General features: G+C 38.0%; 1 protein-coding gene across 4 annotated transcripts in view; it reads right to left on the minus strand.

The window, feature by feature from the left end:
- Positions 1–20,052, minus strand: part of MLLT3 (MLLT3 super elongation complex subunit) — a 143,616-nt gene that overhangs the window by 63,511 nt on the left and 60,053 nt on the right. For 2 of the 4 annotated variants that reach the window (XM_062600169.1, XM_062600166.1), the window contains 2 exons: positions 5,501–5,583; positions 1,504–1,647 (listed from right to left, as the gene is read on the minus strand). Coding sequence is in view for 3 of the 4 variants with exons in the window: in XM_062600166.1 (XP_062456150.1) it covers positions 1,504–1,647; positions 5,501–5,583 (227 nt within the window). In the remaining variant the exon portion in view is untranslated. Of the gene's footprint in view, positions 1–1,503; positions 1,648–3,778; positions 4,018–5,500; positions 5,584–20,052 lie in introns of all 4 variants that reach the window. The other 2 variants (XM_062600168.1, XM_062600167.1) reach the window with 2 other exon arrangements.

A 20,052-nucleotide genomic window follows, 5' to 3' on the forward strand; every position in this document is an offset into this window, starting at 1 on the left:
CTCAAAAGCAGAAGACAAACACCCAGCTGTGACCAGAGGTGGCTTGGCAGAGCAGTGTGGGGAGCAAGGGGGCAAACACGGCCAGGCCACATACAGGTGCTACCAGCTCCTTCCTTGGAAGATGCCCAGCTCTGGCAGGGCTGGGGTTGCCTGGATGCCTGTGGCCAAACCTGCTCGGGGCAGGATATTGGACTAGGGATCTCTCAGTGCCCCTGGCAGCCTTGCTGGCACTTCAACTGTACAAAGCACAGAAGGCTCTCCACAAATTCTGGGGTGCATTAGGAAGAATATTGCCAGACGGTTAAGGGAGGTGATCCTGCCCCTCTACTCAGCCCTGGCGAGGCCTCATCTCGAGTACTGTGTCCAGTTCTGGGCTCCCCACTACAAGAGAGACATGGAGCTACTGGAGGGAGTCCAGTGTAGGGCTACAAAGATGATCAGAGGGCTGGAGCACCTGCCCTATGAGGAACGGCTGTGAGAGCTGGGCCTCTTCAGCCTGGGGAAGAGAAGACTGAGGGGGGATCTTAGCAATGTGTACAAGTACCTAAAGGGAGGGTGTCAAGGGGACGGGGACAAACTCTTTTCAGTTGTCCCATGTGACAGGACAAGAGGCAACGGGCAGAAATTGAACCACCAGAAGTTCTGCCTGAACGTGAGTGGGAATTTCTTCCCTGTGAGAGTGACAGAGCCCTGGCACAGGTTGCCCAGAGAGGTTGTGGAGTCTCCTTCTCTGGAGATCTTCAAGGTCCGCCTGGATGCAACCCTGTCCAACATGCTGTAGGTGACCCCTTTTGAGCAGGGAGGTTGGACTAGATGATCTCTGGAGGTGCCTTCCAACCTTACTGATTCTATGAATGTATAAAGCATCATGTTAATACATTTCTGCAGGTTTGATCCTCTCCTCCCTCCAAATTGGCTTGCTTACTTAGACTTTTTTAATACTCATCCTATGAGCACAAAGAAGTCTGAACACCTGAAAGCTGTACCTCTAAGTCTTCTTGTTCAAAGTGGTAAGTTACACATTACATTAAATTTAAATAGATTTATTTATAAATAGGGTCTTCTAACTTGTTTTCTTCATATACAGTTATTGAACTTACTCTGTTTAAAACACAGTCATTACTCTCTGAACAAGAATTTTATTTTCTTGTTACTTAGTCCTATTGTAGTAGCCTTTCTGTATTTCATCTCTGAAATGTCAAGCAAGCAGGGCTTCATTTGTAAGGCCTAAGTTCTTTATTGTTTTTGCTGAAGTAAACACGAATCACTTAGATGTTAAGATAGGTAAGATGAAACTATCTTAATAATGTATTTAAGACAGACACATGCTCATTTGCTCACTCGTTCCAATCAAGATAACAAGCACTGAGCTCTTAGACTAAGTTATCACAAACACTTCACTTAATTTCACTGTGAGGTTAACTTTTATTGTACTAATCATGCACCAGCAATAAGCAGCAACATCTTTATTGTGATGGCTTTTGACATGGGTGCAGGACTCACCCCTCCTGCCTTTAGCAGCTTTCTTCTGAATTCCTCTGTCGGGTTGTTGAATGTGAGCTTTTCACAGCGGAGGTGATTTACAGGTGGGTGGCCTTCAAGGTGCAGGAATAAGTCATAGTCAAATCGAACTTTCTTAGGTTCTTCCTGAGGGTTGAAAATAACCAGACAGAAACATCTAACACCAAAACTAACTAAGTTGAAAACAAGGGCTACATAAAGACTGTCAATTAAAATGAAAATGTCATTTTAACCATTCTCTGTGTTCTTAAACACATGATGGAATTTACCAAGCGTCAGCTGAGCTATAGTAAATTAGAAAAACTCCTATCAGCCCATGACAACACATGGTAACCGAATGAATTTCATGAACTTCAAGCTCTCCTGAAAAGACTTAATTGAAAGCATCATGTTTTCTGTAGGCTAAAGGCATATGCTGACTCAGGGATCATAATTCAGCTGACACAAGGTAACTCAGTCACCAACACAAACACAGTCACACTTCTGAGCCCTAGGTAACATAAAAACACTGCAGTACATTTTGACTCCACGTTCCTCCACAGAAATCAAAAAAAATTTTTTTAAACAACTCATGAAGAAAGGAGTGAGGTAAAAGTGAAACTGCTGCAGCAAACTATTTGACCTTCTAAGCATAGTATCTGCTCATTTATGAGATTTCATTCCCTTGAACCAATATGGCCAGCTAGACTTCAAGTATTCCACTACAGCTTCCAAGTGATTAAAATTCTCTATCACAGTGAAAAAAAAATGAAATTGAATGTTCCCTGTACCAATATGGAGAGAATAATACATAAGAGGCAAATTATCTTGGAAGAAGTTATTAGTATTCTATTGTTTGGAGAAATCCTTTGCCAAAAAAAAAGAAATTGATGTCAATGAATATACTCCAGTCTCTATTACAAGCGAAAAAACATTAAATACATTGTGATATATATTTACACAGTTCTATTCCAGAAACTATAAATAATGTTACATGTTCTATTAAGGCAACATTAAATATCCCTTCTTCCAAAGGCCCAGATGTGCAGCTTTATAAGGTAGAAAGCAAGTAAAAGGCCAAATTCAAGAAAAACTAGCAAATCTGGAACTATGACAAAACAGGAGAAAGAAATACAGGCAAATCTCAGTCTACATCCAACACTAAATTTCTAATCAAAATGTCTGCTCTGTTCAGTGACAAGCACTCCTGAGATACTTCTAAAAAATGCACATCAAAAAAAATGTTTAGTTTTGACTCAGAATTCAAAGGATGTAAAGAGCAGGAAGCACAGAAATCTCAGGCACTGTAAAAGTCTAAATGAAGACTTCAAACACAATCAGGGACAACCTCAACACCCCATATCTGAACTTGGAGCAGATAATAGAAAGGGATCTGGTCTAAAAAAGCAGGTTCTTTCTGAAGACAGAAGAGAGCTGTTCCCTTAGACAAGCTAGTTTCTTGACAGACTTTTTTCAAATGCAACCAAGGATGAAGATATTTGTTATTTTTAGAGATTAACAGAAGATTTTCCTCATAAAAAGTGGAAGTGATTTATTTCCCAGTCTGCTTAGAAAACTAATGTTATGGGTACCAGCAGCTTCGGCATAAAAGCAAAGTTATAAAAATTTACAAACTGGTGTCTTCAAAGTCATCTGTGGAAAGTTAGATGATTGCAGTCAGTGATTTCAAAACAGAATATTAATACATGAAGCACTCCCAATACCACTGTCATTACTTTAAAATAGTCTTGACAGTGAAGGAAAAATATATTATTAGCCTTATACTTAAGTAACTGCATGTTCCAGTGTAGAAGTCCTTGAATATAAAAGCACCTTTTCAAGAATTACGTCTTACTGGTCTACCTACAGCCTACTTATGTTGAGTAAGGTAGGTTTGGGGAAGAGGCTATCATAACTCTTTAAAGCTTGAAATATTTTCTGTCAGAGAGAAACGGCCATTCAATTTTCAGGTTCTGCAGTCTTAGGTATAGAAGCATTTTAATGCTTCCAGTTCAAGATCTGGGATGGCTTTTGGTACCCTTGCCTTTGCTACTCATTAGGGTACTCGCTGAACCAGAAATGGAAATTTATCTGCCCTGAATAAGTGATGATAGTCTATCCCCTCCTCCTCCTCCAATTCGCCCTTTTTTTATATATATATTATAGTACCTGTGAAGCGGCTTAGGGGAGGAAGAATAGCTGCACTAGGAAGAAATAGTAATTTGCCTCAGGAATGACAAATCAATTTTTGTGCCTTTTTTCTTTGTATTGTACTGACCCCAGAAAAGGGTTGGCAGCTGCATGAAGAGCTAGCTGATTCACAGTCCGACTGCTGCTGGTTGTATTCCATGACACCAAAATAGGGTGAGGAGTATTTGCAACTTCCTAATTCCACATGCTGCTTGAGGGTGAGGTGAGTTGTAATCAATGGCGCCCTCTGGATTTCAGTATAAGCCACAACTCCTGCTGGGCAACTCCTGAGACTTGCAGGCCTCCACAGTCAAAGGCAGCCAAAGTCTGAGTGGAAAACAGAAAAAGAAATGTTGGGCTGGAAGCCTTTGGAAGAGCTGCTTCATCGAATCACTGTCTTCCACCTTTGTCTCCCTGCTTTTGGTATGAACTCTGAATGGAGGAGTTAAGAGAATTGGCTGCTTTTCTTTAATAAAATTGGATTCCCTGAAATGGGTCAAATTGCTTCCCTAATGGACATAGAACTCAAAAGCACACCAAACAAAGCCTGTCAAGTCCCTGAGGCAATCCAGTCTCCCTTTCCAACAGCAAATGGGGTAAACTAAACCCCAATCTTCACAGATTGATACAGGGAACATTTCAGAATTAACAGTTTAAAACATACAACTTCGAAAGTGCCTGAGTAGAATTATCCACCTGTTCTGCCTTGACAGAGCTTTCCATGGAAGATAACTGGACACTGGAATATCTATTTAAAGACATAAGAAGCTAATGTAGTTGTAAACTGCTCTAACCCAAACCAAGCAGGATTTAGAAAAGGCTTTTTACTATGAATTTCTGTTTTCCTTCATTTTTAACTTTCCACTAAACATTCAACAAGTTCAAGATGATAAAACACCTACTTTATTAAAACAATTATGTTAAACTACATCCTGATACTATAAAATAACCAAACAAGCATCTCGCAAGCAAATATGAGGTACAATAATAGATACACCAAAGCACATGACAAAGGATGCCCAAGATACTGAAATCATTAAAACACTGTGAATCAAATTCAAGAAACTGTATGAGCTTTTTATTCTTCATTCCTCTCAAATAGAATTCTTTCTACATGATCCTATTATTAGTAATACAGACCCTGTTATGTACATTAAAGGAAATCTCTGTATATGCTACCGGAGGGACCCACAATAACTGCAGTATTTACTTAGACTCAGAATGTGAAGTACCACAATTACACTAGCTTTGTAGAACAGCACTATTTTGTTTTTAAGCTGTGCCCCCCTAGAAATGTTGAGTTGAGCAGACTCAATATTCACATACGTGCTAAGAAAATGTTTTTTCAGACAGAGAATCCAAGATGAAAAGACTCTTTTTGAAAGACCAAAAAAAAAAAAAAAAAAAAGAGAATAACTTAGAAAGATCATCAATATTGAAAAAGAACAATGGGTTCATTATGAAACCAACACGATCAAGATCAGCTTCCTTTCTTCAAGTTTTTAAGTGGCTATTGAACTTCCTGAAGTATTAGTTAAAAAGTGCATCCACTTCTAACAAGGTTATTAATCCTTCTGCACAGTTACAGTCAACTCTTTTATTTATCAGGTAATCTTAATTGCATAAAGATATCTTCAAAAGTAAAATCAGACAATTCTAAAAGTTACAGTGAATTTGAATTGACGAACAGCATTTATAACAATATTCTTAATATTAGTATTTAATCAAGCTTGGGAATTAAAAGGTAAATCCTAAAACCTCCATATGATATTTTTTCTAACAAAAAGACAAAAAGCATGCAATTCCATACCTTGTTTTTGAAGTAAACCTCAATTGGCAAAATAAAACCAGCATACCCAGACTCTTCAACTTTATAAGGTGGATCCTTGCACACTGAAACAAAGAGAAAAATGTTTATTTCCCTCCAAAATTATGTTTTAAAAACACAAGCAAAATAAGTGAGTAGATAGCTTGTGTGATAATACTACTATAGCAGCATCATTAGAAAACCACACACACAGGCATGTATTTATAGGGAGTTCACAGACAGTAGTACAGTTCTTTCAGTCTTTGCAGTTCTTTTCAATCTTTTCAATCTCTGAAACTGGAAGAACCAAGGACATGCACACCAGGTAGGCCATACCCACTGAATACATACAACGCAGGCTCTGTAGCCAAGGCTCATTTGGGGAACAGAAATTTTACAAGTTTCTACCTTGAGAAAGTTTAAATTAAAATCTCTATTTTAATAGAGAAGGAAGGAAGAAACAAAAAGATATTCCAGGACAGAAAGAAGAATCTCAAAAAGTTTAACTGTTATATTATTTGTTAAATCAGGATCAAGCACTACCCAGCAGGATTCAGCCTCTAACATGACAGTATTATTAGCTCCAGTATGCATGGATAATTCATAATCTAGTTACAAGAAATCCGTGTAGTCTTGAGCATGAGCTATGTGACTAAAATGATCCTACACTGTCAACTCAAGTCTGTAATGAAAGCAGGACTTTAAAGAACTAGGAACAGAAGCTTCACTTCCTCCTCCTTTCCAGCTGTACCCAAATTTCTCCCTCCCTCCCCCAAGAGTTTATGCTAAAATAACAAACAAGCTGAGCTGGAGAAACCATATTTCGTTTCCTGCAGCATTCTCTCAGGTGCTTCCAAATGCTGCATTGGTATTTACGGCAACCAGTGACGTATGCATTACCACCCTATATCTGGGGATGCTGACAATTTTTTTGGTCAAGGCTTGTAGAAATGATGCAGTTCAAACAAGACAAGCTGATTTCTTCACAACCATTTGCACTAGCGCTATCAGTATTAACTTCTTGAAAGAAACTGCTTACTTCCAGATGGCTTACCATTTCTCAAGAATGGGTGCTCTTTTCAAAATTGGCAAGGGGCTGCTCATTGCCCTTTACCAGGTGCAACTTATACCATTTGACATACTTCATATCAAAATTGTATCTGAGAGTTAACAATGCACAACCAGATACCAAAAGTATTCTTTCTATCAAAGTACTGCAATTGGCATTTAACACCCTTCATTCCCAGTATCATTCCCCAAAACTGACAAGACCCATCATAAACATCCAATTCTATTACATTCTTCACAACCCAAGCAGCACATCAGCTTTCTCAATACAGGCAAGCTTTGATACTTATTCACAGAGACACAGAGCAGTACTTTTTGTTGTAAACACACAGTTCTTTCCCTGCTCTGCTAGCACCAAACCAGTGCACGGATGTCACAGGGTAAGGAAGATTCCAAGTACTGTTGCATCTTTGCTCACTTGCTGAAGCTATCCTGTTTGCATCACCAAATCAGTGGATAGGAAAAAGGATGAAAAAAAATGGAGTGATAATGATCTGTTTTGCAGATTTTCTGCAATACTTCCCTCTCTCAGCTATAAAATTTATTTTGTTTTTCTTGGTAGGAAAAAGGAGGATCTGTAGTTAAAAAAAAAAAAAAATCAATCTGAAAGGTTTGGAAGAAAAGCATTAAGACAATAGGTCAACTCTGAGAGGTAGTTTCAGGTACACAAAGCTTTTAGGTTAGAAACCAATCCTTTTATTTTACAAGCTCTCAGAAGTAGTACTTCACCTTACACTGACATGTCTTCCCTGTAAGAGGACTTACCAGCATTTGCAGATGTAAATTTAATAGTATTATTCTACATACAGTTACAGGTTACAGTAATAAATACTAATAACTTTCTCAACTAAAGGTACAGAAGCCTTGCTCCTCCTCTGCCTTCAAAAGACTACTTTAGGAGAAAGCCTTTCCAGTATTATTTGACTAATACATGCAGGTGTAAAGACAGGAGACTGCAATCTACTTACAGAAACAAGAAGAGGTAAAACAGCAGAATTAATTCAGACAAAAACATAGAAGCTTTTACTACTGTAATAATATGTTAACTGGTATTGAAGTTCCAGGCTTCATTACATGACAGGCTAGAAATCATTCTTTAAAAAAAATGTCCTGTCAACCTTTTCCTAAGCATTTAATTGGTGCAGAAAACACTCCTGCATAAATATTTTTCATTCTCTTCCTCAAATCACTCTTCTTTGAGATTTACACAGATGTTAGTAATGCTGAATAGCACCTTCTGGAAGTTTCACATTACAGCTCTGAAAACAAAATCCATTACACTTCTGGCTTTGTTGAAACTTAGGTGATGTGTTATCAAACCCTTCTGAAGAAGAAAACTACTGTGGGAGCCTTTCCAACCTGAAACATGGGTTTTTAATGGAATGGAAATTCTACAACTTTGTGATTGAAGACTTCCTGAATAAAGCAAATGATTGAGCAAGGGTGCATGATACTGCACATGTTATGGAAAGCTTTATCTTCCTCAGCATACCTCTGAAAACCACCAGTGCATATACTGGCAGAAGCTGCCTCTCTGTGCAGTCTAAGCCAATGCTCACTGGTATAGGCTCTTTTATTTTGTTGAATTGCCCCAACTACTAACTTAGGCTACTGCAATCACATGTGTAGCTTAGTCCAACCAACAAGCAACCATTCTTGAACATTCTTGATGTGCAGCAGAGATAGACGGCAGGAGTTAAGTAAATCACAAAAGAGATTAAGAAAAATAGAAAAGAAAGAAAAACTGTAGTGGAGAAGAAGGAAAAGAGAAGAGAATAATTTGCAAGTACAGACCAACAGAGCAAAAGCCACAAGAGAAATTGGGGATAGGTGATTTTCAAGGAAGCATCTGGAAACCCCATCAGGCTTCCCAAAGTTCATTGAGAAAGCAGCTACCCCAGATTCAGCAGATGACCACCAAGCACTAGTGCAGACAAATACACTAATTTCCTTTCCCCCAAAGAGGGACTGGACTAATCTGTTTCCCCCATGACTGCTTTTTGCCTTTGAAGTGGCACTACAAACATGTTTCAAGCACCAGAAAAACAGTACTTTCTGCATGATATTATTACTGAGAGTTAATGATTTTAGTCAAGTTTTCCAATGGAAACAAGCTGCATGATCACACTGTGTTTCCTCCTTCTCTCCTCTATCTTTTAGAATAGATAGTTCAACCATAATGAATCAAGAGAGTTGCTATGACAGCTAAAGCCCTACAGATTCCTATAGGTCTCATGCAAAATTATTCCCTGCAGTAATGAGATAGTTTCAGAGAAAACCTTCACCAAAACCTTCACTGAGATGCAAGAAGTAGCCAAGCAGTATTCAGAGTAATAAATCAGCCATAACACATTATCTCCTCTTGGAAGAAACACAGAACCAGGACAAAAAGAGAGAAGCAAAACTACATAGATTTCAATAGATTTCACTCTTCACAGTAGAAGCTGTTTACAGAAGTTTTCTGTTGGCTGTTAAAGGCAAGATAAAGAGTTCATGACACTGTAAATGTTACCTTATCTTTGTCAGAATGCAGGATCATTTCTCTTCTCCCCCAGGCTTGCAACTGTAGTTCCTAAATTCAGACCGACCATCCCCTTAGGCAGTTGTAGCTACAATTTTTAAGTAAAAATAGGAATTTATACAACATTTTTTTCCAACCAAAGTCCATCCTTTCTGTTCACCATTCTTCAATGTACTTTGGGATGAACAGTTCTACAGCCAGTAGTATCACTGGTGTGTTTGATGCCACAGATGGGAGTTTACCTCAGTTCTACCATAGCAGAAGTCTATAGCACAAAGAGATGACCACAACAAATTTCTAGTTACAGATAGCAGTTTTTAAGAGTTTTAACATGAGATTCAGTATACACTAGTAATTTTTTTCTACCGAAACACACCCAAGTTGTGTAGACTTTGGCAAAAAAAGTGCCTGCAGAATTCAGAGTGCTGGAAAAGGCACTGACAAACCTTGGCTAAAGCATCCTGTGGTACTTACACCTCCAAACACACAGAAATCACTAAAATATGTCAGTACAAATATTTATCTTAAAAAGTGCTCTAGGGTAATGCTGCACAAACTCTGCATTGTAGATGCCATGATGCCTGACTTAAAACTATTGCAAGCATTTGTAGAAATGCTTTCCTAGTTGAAGAGTTCTGTCCCAAGCACATAGAGATACTATGTCATAACCTCAGAGAAGTGTCAGTCATCAGCAAATGCTTCTGCATGATCTAAGTTTATGAAAGGCTTAATACACATGTTAATTTGGAAATGGCTCTTCAAGAACTTCCATTGCCACTCCAACACTGCTATGCATTTATCTGTAAAAAAATGAGTAAAGAACAGCAGAAGTTCCCTTGGATAGATGCTAAGAGAGTAGTATTAGGACCACACAGAGTTATGATGGTAACAGTGAATAGATGTAACATGCACACTGCAGACCTCATTAAGTGGGTGCTCACATCATTATTTATACTGATATTTTACAGATTCTTGCCTGTAATTCACTCATATTGGTTATCCTTCAACCAACTTTTCCCTTCATTCACCAGCATCTTAACTGACAGAAGTCTCAAAACAAGAGGATGCATTTTCAGAGGTGGGCCAACTATCATACCAAATCCCTCCTACCTTAAGACAACAAATTTAACATATTTAGCTGGCATTTCATAAAAGCTCTTTGACCTTGTTAGCCTTCTTGCTGGTGGGCTTCAATACTCTGGCTCTATACAAAATGATGCAGGAAGAAGAAATATCCTAACTTCAGTCACTAATACCAAGAAAATATTAAGTAGATTTAAACAAAAGCTAACAGAAATAACAAAGTTGTGCATGGCTTAAACAGCATCTTGAACACCAAAAATAAGGAGTTCCCATTTACATAGTATCTTATGCTATTTCATGAAATAGAAACAGCTCTTTCATCAGTTCAGATCAAACTGATATGCTATTTAAACAAGACAAAGGGAGAAAAAGGGAAGAGCCTCTATTATGCCCAACAAGGCTTTCCAAATCAAGTACTAGTCCTTACCTCAGCACTGAGTTTTAAACATTGCTAAGAGACCAGCAGAGGGAGTAGTAAACACTCACTCGCTCATTATTAAATTTCTTATCCCTCTAAACAAAAACATGCTAGTAAAGGTAACTTTTCACAGTTAAACATAAAAGGCTGAGAAAGGCTAGTTAAAGTCTGCTCGTGTTCTCTTAATTCTGTTTCCTTGTACATAAAGATAGCATTAAATCTTGAACACACTAGTGTCGATTTCTGATACACAGCAGTGAGTTTTCTTCATCTCCAGGCTCAGATGAAGTAGTTTGTACTGCCGCAGTTACAGTAATGCTATTAATTTAGGCAACTTTAAATGTATTTTTCTGTAATTAACTTTATCTTATAATAATTGTGTACATATACTATCTGCATGTCCTGGAAGTAACTGCAAAGATGAAGGAGTAAATTCACCAGATCTGGTAATGTCTACGCGCTGCAGATTTGGTGTGTGGGGGGATGGGGGAGAAGTATATTTAGTCATTAACTGAAAGGAATAAAAAAATTCATAGAGTCTGAGAATGGAAAAGAGCAACCTTAACCTGAAAATTTCCTCTTGTGTGAAGTTCAACTGCGTAACCTTACACAATCTGATTGTTAGTTTGTTTTTTCTAGTAGTTTCCAGGTCTTCTGAGACAGGGGAAGGGAAGGGGAGCACTGTAGAGCTCCACCTCCCATGCCAGAGTCTGAAACAGCACTGACTGGCAGCAAGTTGCCTACAGTTCTTTAAAATTCTGTAGCAAATTGCATTTTCCCATCTCTTCCAGGACTTTCACCAAGAGAAGCACTTCTCTTCAGGGCCTCACTGTCTACAGACATTAGAAGATCCGTAGACATCAGACTGTTTTCTTTGACTACTACCACCAACCTCAAAGAATAGAGAGCAAGCTTTCTACCTTCAGCACGCTTTAGAGCCCTCCCTTAGGCTCAACTACAGAGAAAGTTGTTTAGCTAGGTTCTGCACTACACATAGAAGCAGTGCTCCTTATTGACACATTAAAATCACTAGAAATGTCCAGTACATGCTTGTTTGTAGTTCATATTCTCCTTCCCTTTTGTCCCCTCTCCAAATGAGTGTTCTTCTGGATAGGAAGGGAATGGGAAAGAAGAAAAAAGGTACATTTTAAACTAAAAAGTTATTCCTACACTGCATTTCACCATTTAGCGCTAGACTTTTTCCAACAAAAACGTCAGATAAATGTCTTTTCATTCCTCTATTTCAACTTCATCATACCATGCAAAGGTCAAATTGAGAACAAATATTTTCAGAGCTATCAAAATTGCCTTGTATTCAAGCAACCACACACTTACGTCAAAATTTCTTTAACTGCAAGCCAGGACTTAAAAATTTTCCATCACATTGCTCAGTTCTTTGTCATCATTTCACTTCATTAACAATTCACAAACATCATTATTTTATTTGTATGGTATTTAATTCTATGGAACACATTCTGCAACTTCAAATATATTACAGGACATTACTCTTATGAAAAAGAGTGCCATACAGGAGAGGGAAAAAAACGTATTTTCATCAGTGCCAGATGTATTTCCCAGTCCACCAGTGGAAAACAAATACCAGAGAAACTGGTCACAGCCTAATCCTCAAGAAAGCAGAGATCTTTCCACTGTGTTATCAGACAAGAGCTGAGACTCCAGGTCAGTAGTCCTGTCTGGTACAACTGTCATGAAGATTTAGAACCAAAGAAAAAAATTTGCTATTTGAGAGGTCCTTCGTCATTATAACTGGTTATGATAAATCTAGCTAGCATTTTACATACCAATTAAAAAGAAACCCTTAAGTAATGCCAGTAGAAGTTCTAGGTGGATTTCTGCACGACTAGAACACCTACTGGACTGGATCAGCACTCTCCAGCAAAAGCAAAGTAGCAGAGATCTTTCCTTCAAAGATAATGAAACAAACTACTGAGATTAGGGCATATCTCCATTAAAGTAGCACAATCTAGCCGCTGTTCATAATGAACACAGAGTTTGTGTTTGAGATAGTATTACTAACTAGTATCAAAGAGCAAACTAGTCATTCAAAGAATGACTAATTCTTTGAATGACTAAGAATGACTAAGAGTTAGCATGTCCTAATTATTTATCTCTTATGGTATACTAATTATATATATATATTTACTATCCATTGAGCACTGCAAACACACTGCAATGCAAATTTAGGTCAACAGGAAATACTACAATACTTTTGTAAGAAGCTATTAATCAGAATATTTCTTTTGTCATGGAAAATACACAACCCATTTTGCCCCTGTGTTTATCTGACACCCTTCATGCATTTCAGAGCAGCTGCATATAGACCTTGAAAGCTAGTCCACATTTCATAGCTAATTCAGCAATTGAATAGTGGGAGCTAGAAGAGGGAAAGAAAAGTAAGTTTTCTAGCATGTTTTGTATTTTTCCCATCTGTTCACTAATGTTATTGACAGTGAAGTATGCTATCTAAGAGTTTCTAGCTAATTTAAACAAAATATTAATACAGTATGAGCTTAACACTACAGAAGGGTGCAGGTAATGCCAGAACAATTATTTACATAGCATGTTTATATGAATGCTAGACCTGATTGTTCTGCTTTCTTTCAGCATTATTCGTGCAGGGGACAAACACAGAGTTCTACAACTAAAAACACCCTGAAGTACATAGACATGAAGTCTCTGTGTAAACCAGTTCTTTAAAAAGCATAATGTAAATGTATTCTCTAGCACAAAAACATAGCTTACAAGCTGTGTTTGCAGGCAGGTTGCATATGCTGGCATGCAAGTAATGAACATGACAAATACACTACACAGGGATTTGATCTTCAAGGGACGAGGACAAGAGAACAGCAGCTACTGAGAAGTGCCTCATAAGGAAGGGGAATAGAATTACTAACCTTTGTTTTTTTAAAAAAAGTATTAAAATTGTAGTCCTGATTTTGACCACTACAGCACACAAAATTATGGTTTTCTACCTACACAAGGTACAAGATATTAATTTCTCAAAGTCAACAATAGTTAATACTCTTCTCAAACTTGGCACTACTAAATATTACTTAGCCTAAAAGCAAACTTTCCTTTGTATATGGGATTTGGAAGCGAAAAAGAAGAAATGAAGACTAGATCTTAAAAGTAAAAAATGTTTAAAGTGGCACATGGTCTAATCTTGAGTAACTGGTTTTTTGTTCTAGGTTAACTCCAGCATGAATGAACAAATACAGTTAACTCACATTACAGAACGTTGCATTTGTTAGACTGTATTTGCACTACTTATCTATAAAACAGTAACAAAAATAAAGCAACAACGATGTCCAAATTACATCTGATAGATTTTTGCTATCGATTTAAGAAAGCAGCTTTCTTTCTTACACACAAAACCCATTAATTTTGCACTCCTTCAACCTCTGTTCTTTTAAAAATCTCATAAAAAAAAAAAAGAGACCAAGTTGTATTTGCAAATTGGTCTTATTCTTAAAAATTTTAAGGTGAAATACTACTTACTAAAATGTTAGAATTATTCTACTCATTTTATGCTTTGTAAGTAAAAAAAATCCATTTTAAAATCATTTTAAAAATCAAACTTCTTGCAATACACTCACAATTACGAAAGAAGGCAGACTCCAATGGCATATGAGAGGGGCAGACTGCAAAAGCATAACAATAACTGTAAAATCAAGTTGGTTTCATGCTAAACAAAGAAACAGACTTCTTCACTATAAGCCGAAACCCAAACAATCCCACCTGTATAGATGATACTATATAACAAACAAATATAATGCCACTTTTGGGCAACCAGGACAGCCCAAGCATCTAGAAGCCCTTGATCAGCTCAATGTTTCCTCATTGCTCACAAATAATTGGACACTGTATTTGTATATCGGCATGCACACACATGCACAAATGTACAGATGAACGCTCAGATGAGCTTTCAGGGAAAAACAACAACCACCAAAAAGCCCACAACTTAAAACCACAATTACTCTTTCAAAGATATATCCAGATTGGAAAGAGGGTTATGCTTTTCACTATCCCTGCAAACTCTGATCAGTGGTTGTTACTAATAGAATACTGTACAGCACTGCTTCCAGTTTTCTTCTCTGTGACAACTTTATAATTCCATTGTGAGACTTTAAGCATTAGGTAAATTAGGTAAACACATAATTATGTTGATAATTTGGTAGGAATAATTTTTTTGGGGGGGAGGGGGATCTCCTTACTCTGTTAGCTCTATAGGTCTAGAAAAAGTAAAGTGCTTCTTAAAAGTTTTAACATGTGTTAATTTTGTTATTGAACATCCTGACTTTTTTTCCCTCAGAGTTTGGATAGTATTAGGATACTAAAGATGCATTTAGAATCACTGGCAGTGCAAGTTTGATATTGTTGAGAATCATGACATAGCCCAAACACCTAAAAGGTGTTTTGCTTTTATAAGATTTTAGAAAGATTGAAAAGACAACTTCAATGAAACAGACAACAAAAATCAGATTACAAAATTACACAGTAGGAACTAAATAAATGATCCATTAAGTTGAATGATACAGAGATTTGGTATAACTATACAGCTTGATAGGCTGTTTAAAGCTACATAAAGATGAAACTGCTGAACACAAGGAAGACATTAAAGCTGACTCTTCTTAAAAGCTGTGTGAGAAACTAAAACTTAACAGTTTCCTTTGTCTATAGTGTCTGAATGCTGTTTGTACCTCATTCCTCAACACACTTTCTCATTTCTCCTTTTCTTTTTAGCAATCATTACCAAGGTACCAGGAGTATTTTTACTGTTTTATTTTCAACAGAGATGATGATCTATTACTCTGTAAATGTTCCAATGAAAAGGATTTGGACTTCTATTCTTATTCCACCTTCAGGTTTTATCAAAGAGGAATTCTGTAAAGCTGTAACAGTCTCAAAGTACTGCAGAGCATCCCTGAAGCTTAATGAAGTAGCCAAAGAACACACGCTTTACATGTTAAAATAACCATTAAAATTACTTTTTTCAGATACTCTAGATTGGATTTTGGTCCCTCGAAACAAAACAGGGTTTTTTACTTGATTTAATAGCACTATGCTAGGTAAAATTGTGATTTTGAAATAGTTTAAATAAGCCAGGACCAAAAAAGCATGAACATTCTTCTTAACGTAAGGAAATATATTAGTCTCCATGCTCTCATATCACTCCTATCACACTTTAAACTGGATAAAAACACAATTAAATAAAACCATAGCCTAAATTAATGTCAATCTTAAAGCAAACAAACAATGGAAGAAGTCAAAGAAATTATCAATAAAGTGGACAATCTCCCTTAACAACTACACAACCTCCCTTGCAATTGCAAAGGAAATTATCAATTGCAGTTGAAGGTCATCAGTTGGCCTTCTGAATTTCAATTCAGTTTCTTTAGCTGTTTTCTTTCTTTGCTTATATCAATGCATTTCTCTTCTCTTGGTATTTCTCTAACATAAAATAAAATACAGAGAGAAAATGTTGTATTTGATTAAATAACAGTTTGAAAACCAAAGAACAGAAATAATTCCGCATAAACGTCCTAAATAAAAAATTAATTGCTTGACACCAACCTAACAGGAAAAATAACCTCACACTGTTACTCTTCTGATGATAAGCACAATTAAAAAATACACAGAACAGAAATCTTTACAGCTTTCTTCAGTTTTGATGAAGGGAATGTATTGACTTACTTGGAGTGAAGCAATCCAAACAATGCAAACTTGCAAAATTATGTACTGCTGATAACAATTTGCTTTATTCTAACACAAACTCCCAGAGTTGAGTAACTTTTACTTAGAATTCATTCTGGCTTTCTAGAATTAGAACACACATTGACTGGAGGACATTAAATAAGTCAAAATGTAAATCAGCATTTCAGACTAGGCTATCAGATGCTCTTAAAAGAGTCACACAGCTTTTCTACATCACAGCTGACTTCACTAGACTACTTTACTTGTACAAAACATGAGTTCCCACAGTAGATCTGATGAATGATAACTAACTGCACAAGATAGGTTTTCAAATATTGCATGTTCAAATCCAGATGTTTTGGCTTTTTATTTTTCATTTATTTCTTTAAATAGCAATTGTCCCAAGAACTTGTCTGAATAGGTGCTTCTTAGTATACTTTCATAGTATGATCTTCAGTTTGAAGAAAGGCCACCCCTACACAGAATGAAAGCAAGCCACTACAGAGTTAAGAAACAGAAAGAAGAGCACCTACAGAAACATAACCAAATCAGTAAAACTACCAAAAATCTAGCCTCTTCACTCATTTCTCTACATTTTAGAGGAACAAAAACTCTTTCTACCAATCAAGAGCTTTAAAAATAACATTCTACCAAATGCTAATTAAATTTAGTTTTAAAGTCAAGTCATTCCCATTAATGTATTTTACATCAGATAAGCATGAAAAAAAGACCAAACAGGAGAAGCAAATTTTTTGACTGCCTTGCTTTTTAAAGCACGTTTGTCTGTCTTTTCTTAAAGTTGTTTTTCACCTCAAAACTCCCTTGTTAGCCAACACATCTGTAAATTTGACTCCAAAACCACCATTCCTCTTACATGGACAGTTACCTGCAGCCATGCTGAGTGCAGCTGCTATTTATTACAGCACTTGCCGCAGGTAGGTTACACAGAAACCTTTGCTGCTTCTGATGAGTTACAGCGACAGCAACCATTAGTAAACATCTGACAAATTTAGATGCAACAATAATAACCCATTAAAAAAGTTATCTTGTTGATGCTTCTACCTTCCAACAGGAATAAAAGGGATGCTATGGTTGAACAGCATATGCCCTTACTGCTGTTAAATAAAACATTCAGGCCTGCTTCCTTGCCACCAGCCATATTAGGGGCTATTTCACAATTACTTCTGCCTTCTGAGAGAAATGAAAACAACAACAACAACAACAAATCAATTACTACAGTAAAAAGGTCAGTGTTACAAATGTGCCTGTCTGCAGCCTCATGCTGGGTGAGCATTAAAGAAAACTCTCCATGTACATAATCCAATATAGTACAAAAGAAAATGCAACAATAATAAAACTGAAGCTGTGAAGATTCTTAATGTTCAAAACCAAGAAAACTAGAAGTGAAAACAACAACACATTCCATTACAGGAACCACTGAGAGCCTCACAGCCAAAAGGTTCAGAGAAGGAGAATAATAAATTGAAAAAGAGTGAAGAGAAGGAATTGTTCCAACACTAAATTTCCATTCTGGTTCTAAGGAATTTATTTGTTTTAATAGGAGAACTTCTGTTATGTCCATCAGGAACTAAAATATTTTCTTGGCCATTTGGCATCATATGTAAAAATTCAATCTTATTTAGACAAATCACGATTAAAAGAAATATTGAAGTATATGGAACAATTCAGTTACCAGGTTGTCATCTGTAGAAACTGAAAACTTAAAACTAGAAGGAAATCTCCTTATAAGAGAGATTCAGGTCTCCATCTAATAATTTATGAATGGTTCAAAAAACCAGTTAATATAATTAAAATAAAAAACAATCACAGAATCAACAAGGTTGGAAGGGACCTCTGGAGATCATCTAGTCCAACCTCCCTGCTCAGCAGGGTCACCTACAGCATGCTGGACAGGGTTGCATCCAGGCGGGCCTTGAAGATCTCCAGAGAAGGAGACTCCACAGCCTCTCTGGGCAACCTGTGCCAGGGCTCCGTCACTCTCACGGTCAGGAGGAACTGCCTGTGCTTCAGTTTGTGCCTGTTGCCTCTTGTCCTGTCACACAGGACAACGGAAAAGAGTTTGTCCCCATCCCCTTGACACCCTCCCTTCAGGTACTTGTACACATTGATCAGATCCCCCCTCAGGCTTCTCTTCCCCAGGCTGAAGAGGCCCAGCTCTCGCAGCTGTTCCTCATAGGGCAGGTGCTCCAGCCCTCTGATCATCTCCGTAGCCCTACGCTGGACTCTCTCCAGCAGCTCCACGTCTCTGCTGTACTGGGGAGCCCAGAACTGGACACAGGACTCGAGATGAGGCCTCCCCAGGGCTGAGGAGAGGGGCAGGATCACCTCCCTTAAGCTTCTGGCAACACTCTTCCTAATGCACCCCAGGAGACCATTGGCCTTCCTGGCCACAAGGGCACATTGCTGGTTCATGGTCAATCTGTCATCCACCAGCACTCCCAGGGCCTTCTCTGCAGAGCTGCTCTCCAGAAGGTCAGCCCCCAGCCTGTACTGGTGCCTAGGATTATTTCTCCGTAGGTGCAGGACTCTGCACTTGCCCTTGTTGAACCTCACGAGATTCCTCTCTGCCCAGCTCTCCAGCCTGTCCAGGTCTCTCTGAATGGCAGCACAGCCCTCAGGTGTCTCAGCCACTCCTCCCAGCTTGGTAGCATCAGCAAACTTGCTGAGGAGGCACTCTGTCCCTCATCAAGGTCATTGATGAAGAAGTTGAACAGGATGGGACCCAGTACTGAGCCCTGGGGGACGACACTAGCCACAGGCCTTCAACTGGACTCCACACTGCTGATGACAACCCTCTGAGCTCTGCCTTTCAGCCAATTCTCAATCCACCTCACAGTCCACTCGTCTAACCCACACCTCCAGAGCTTCTCTAGGAGGATGTTATGGGAGACAGTGTCAAAAGCCTTGCTGAAGTCAGGCTACACAACATCCACTGCTCTTCCCTCATCTACCCAGCCAGTCATGCTATCAGAGAAGGCTCTCAGATTGGTTAAGCAGGATTTCCCCTTGGTGAATCCATGCTGGCTACTCTTGATCACCTTCTCCTCCATACGTCTGGAATCCAGACATCCAGAATGAGCTGTTCCATCACCTTTCCAGGGATGGAGGGAGAAGGGATAGATGATATTTAAAACATATATATCCTAAAGAACTAACTTTAGAACTCACTACTATCTTGCAAAAAGCCTTAGAGCTTCTTTATATTTATGTATGAGAAGTATGCCATGGTAAATCAAGGTGAAGTTTTATTTATAGTCCTCATAAGAGTAAGCTGAACATCTTTATTCTCCCTGACTGTTTACATTCTTATTAAGATTGCACAAAAGATCAAATCTTTTTTTGCTCTGGGGTAGCCTTCAGGGCTACCTTTATCTACACCTTTTTCTTAAGAAATGTTTTGCTTAATTAAGAGAAAATGCTGAGAGAGACAGACTGAAAATGACACTCTGAAGAAACAGTACTTCATCTAACTCAATTTTTCTTTCAAGAACAACCATCAACACCAGACACTCTTAAGCTTTCTCACAGACACAGGAAGCTTAAAGATTTTAGATTCTAGAAACAAAAGAGCAAGAGACAGCAGTAATGTCCACTGTATGGGCAAAAAAATGAGGCACACGGTGCGGGAACTTCCAACAATTTTACACTATTTTCATGGCAAAGATAATAAAATGAGTCCTATATTCCAGCATTTGAATGCAGTGTCATGATAACACTACTACTCCTACT

Source organism: Rhea pennata, chromosome Z (genome assembly GCF_028389875.1).
Source record: "Rhea pennata isolate bPtePen1 chromosome Z, bPtePen1.pri, whole genome shotgun sequence".
NCBI lineage: Eukaryota > Metazoa > Chordata > Aves > Rheiformes > Rheidae > Rhea > Rhea pennata.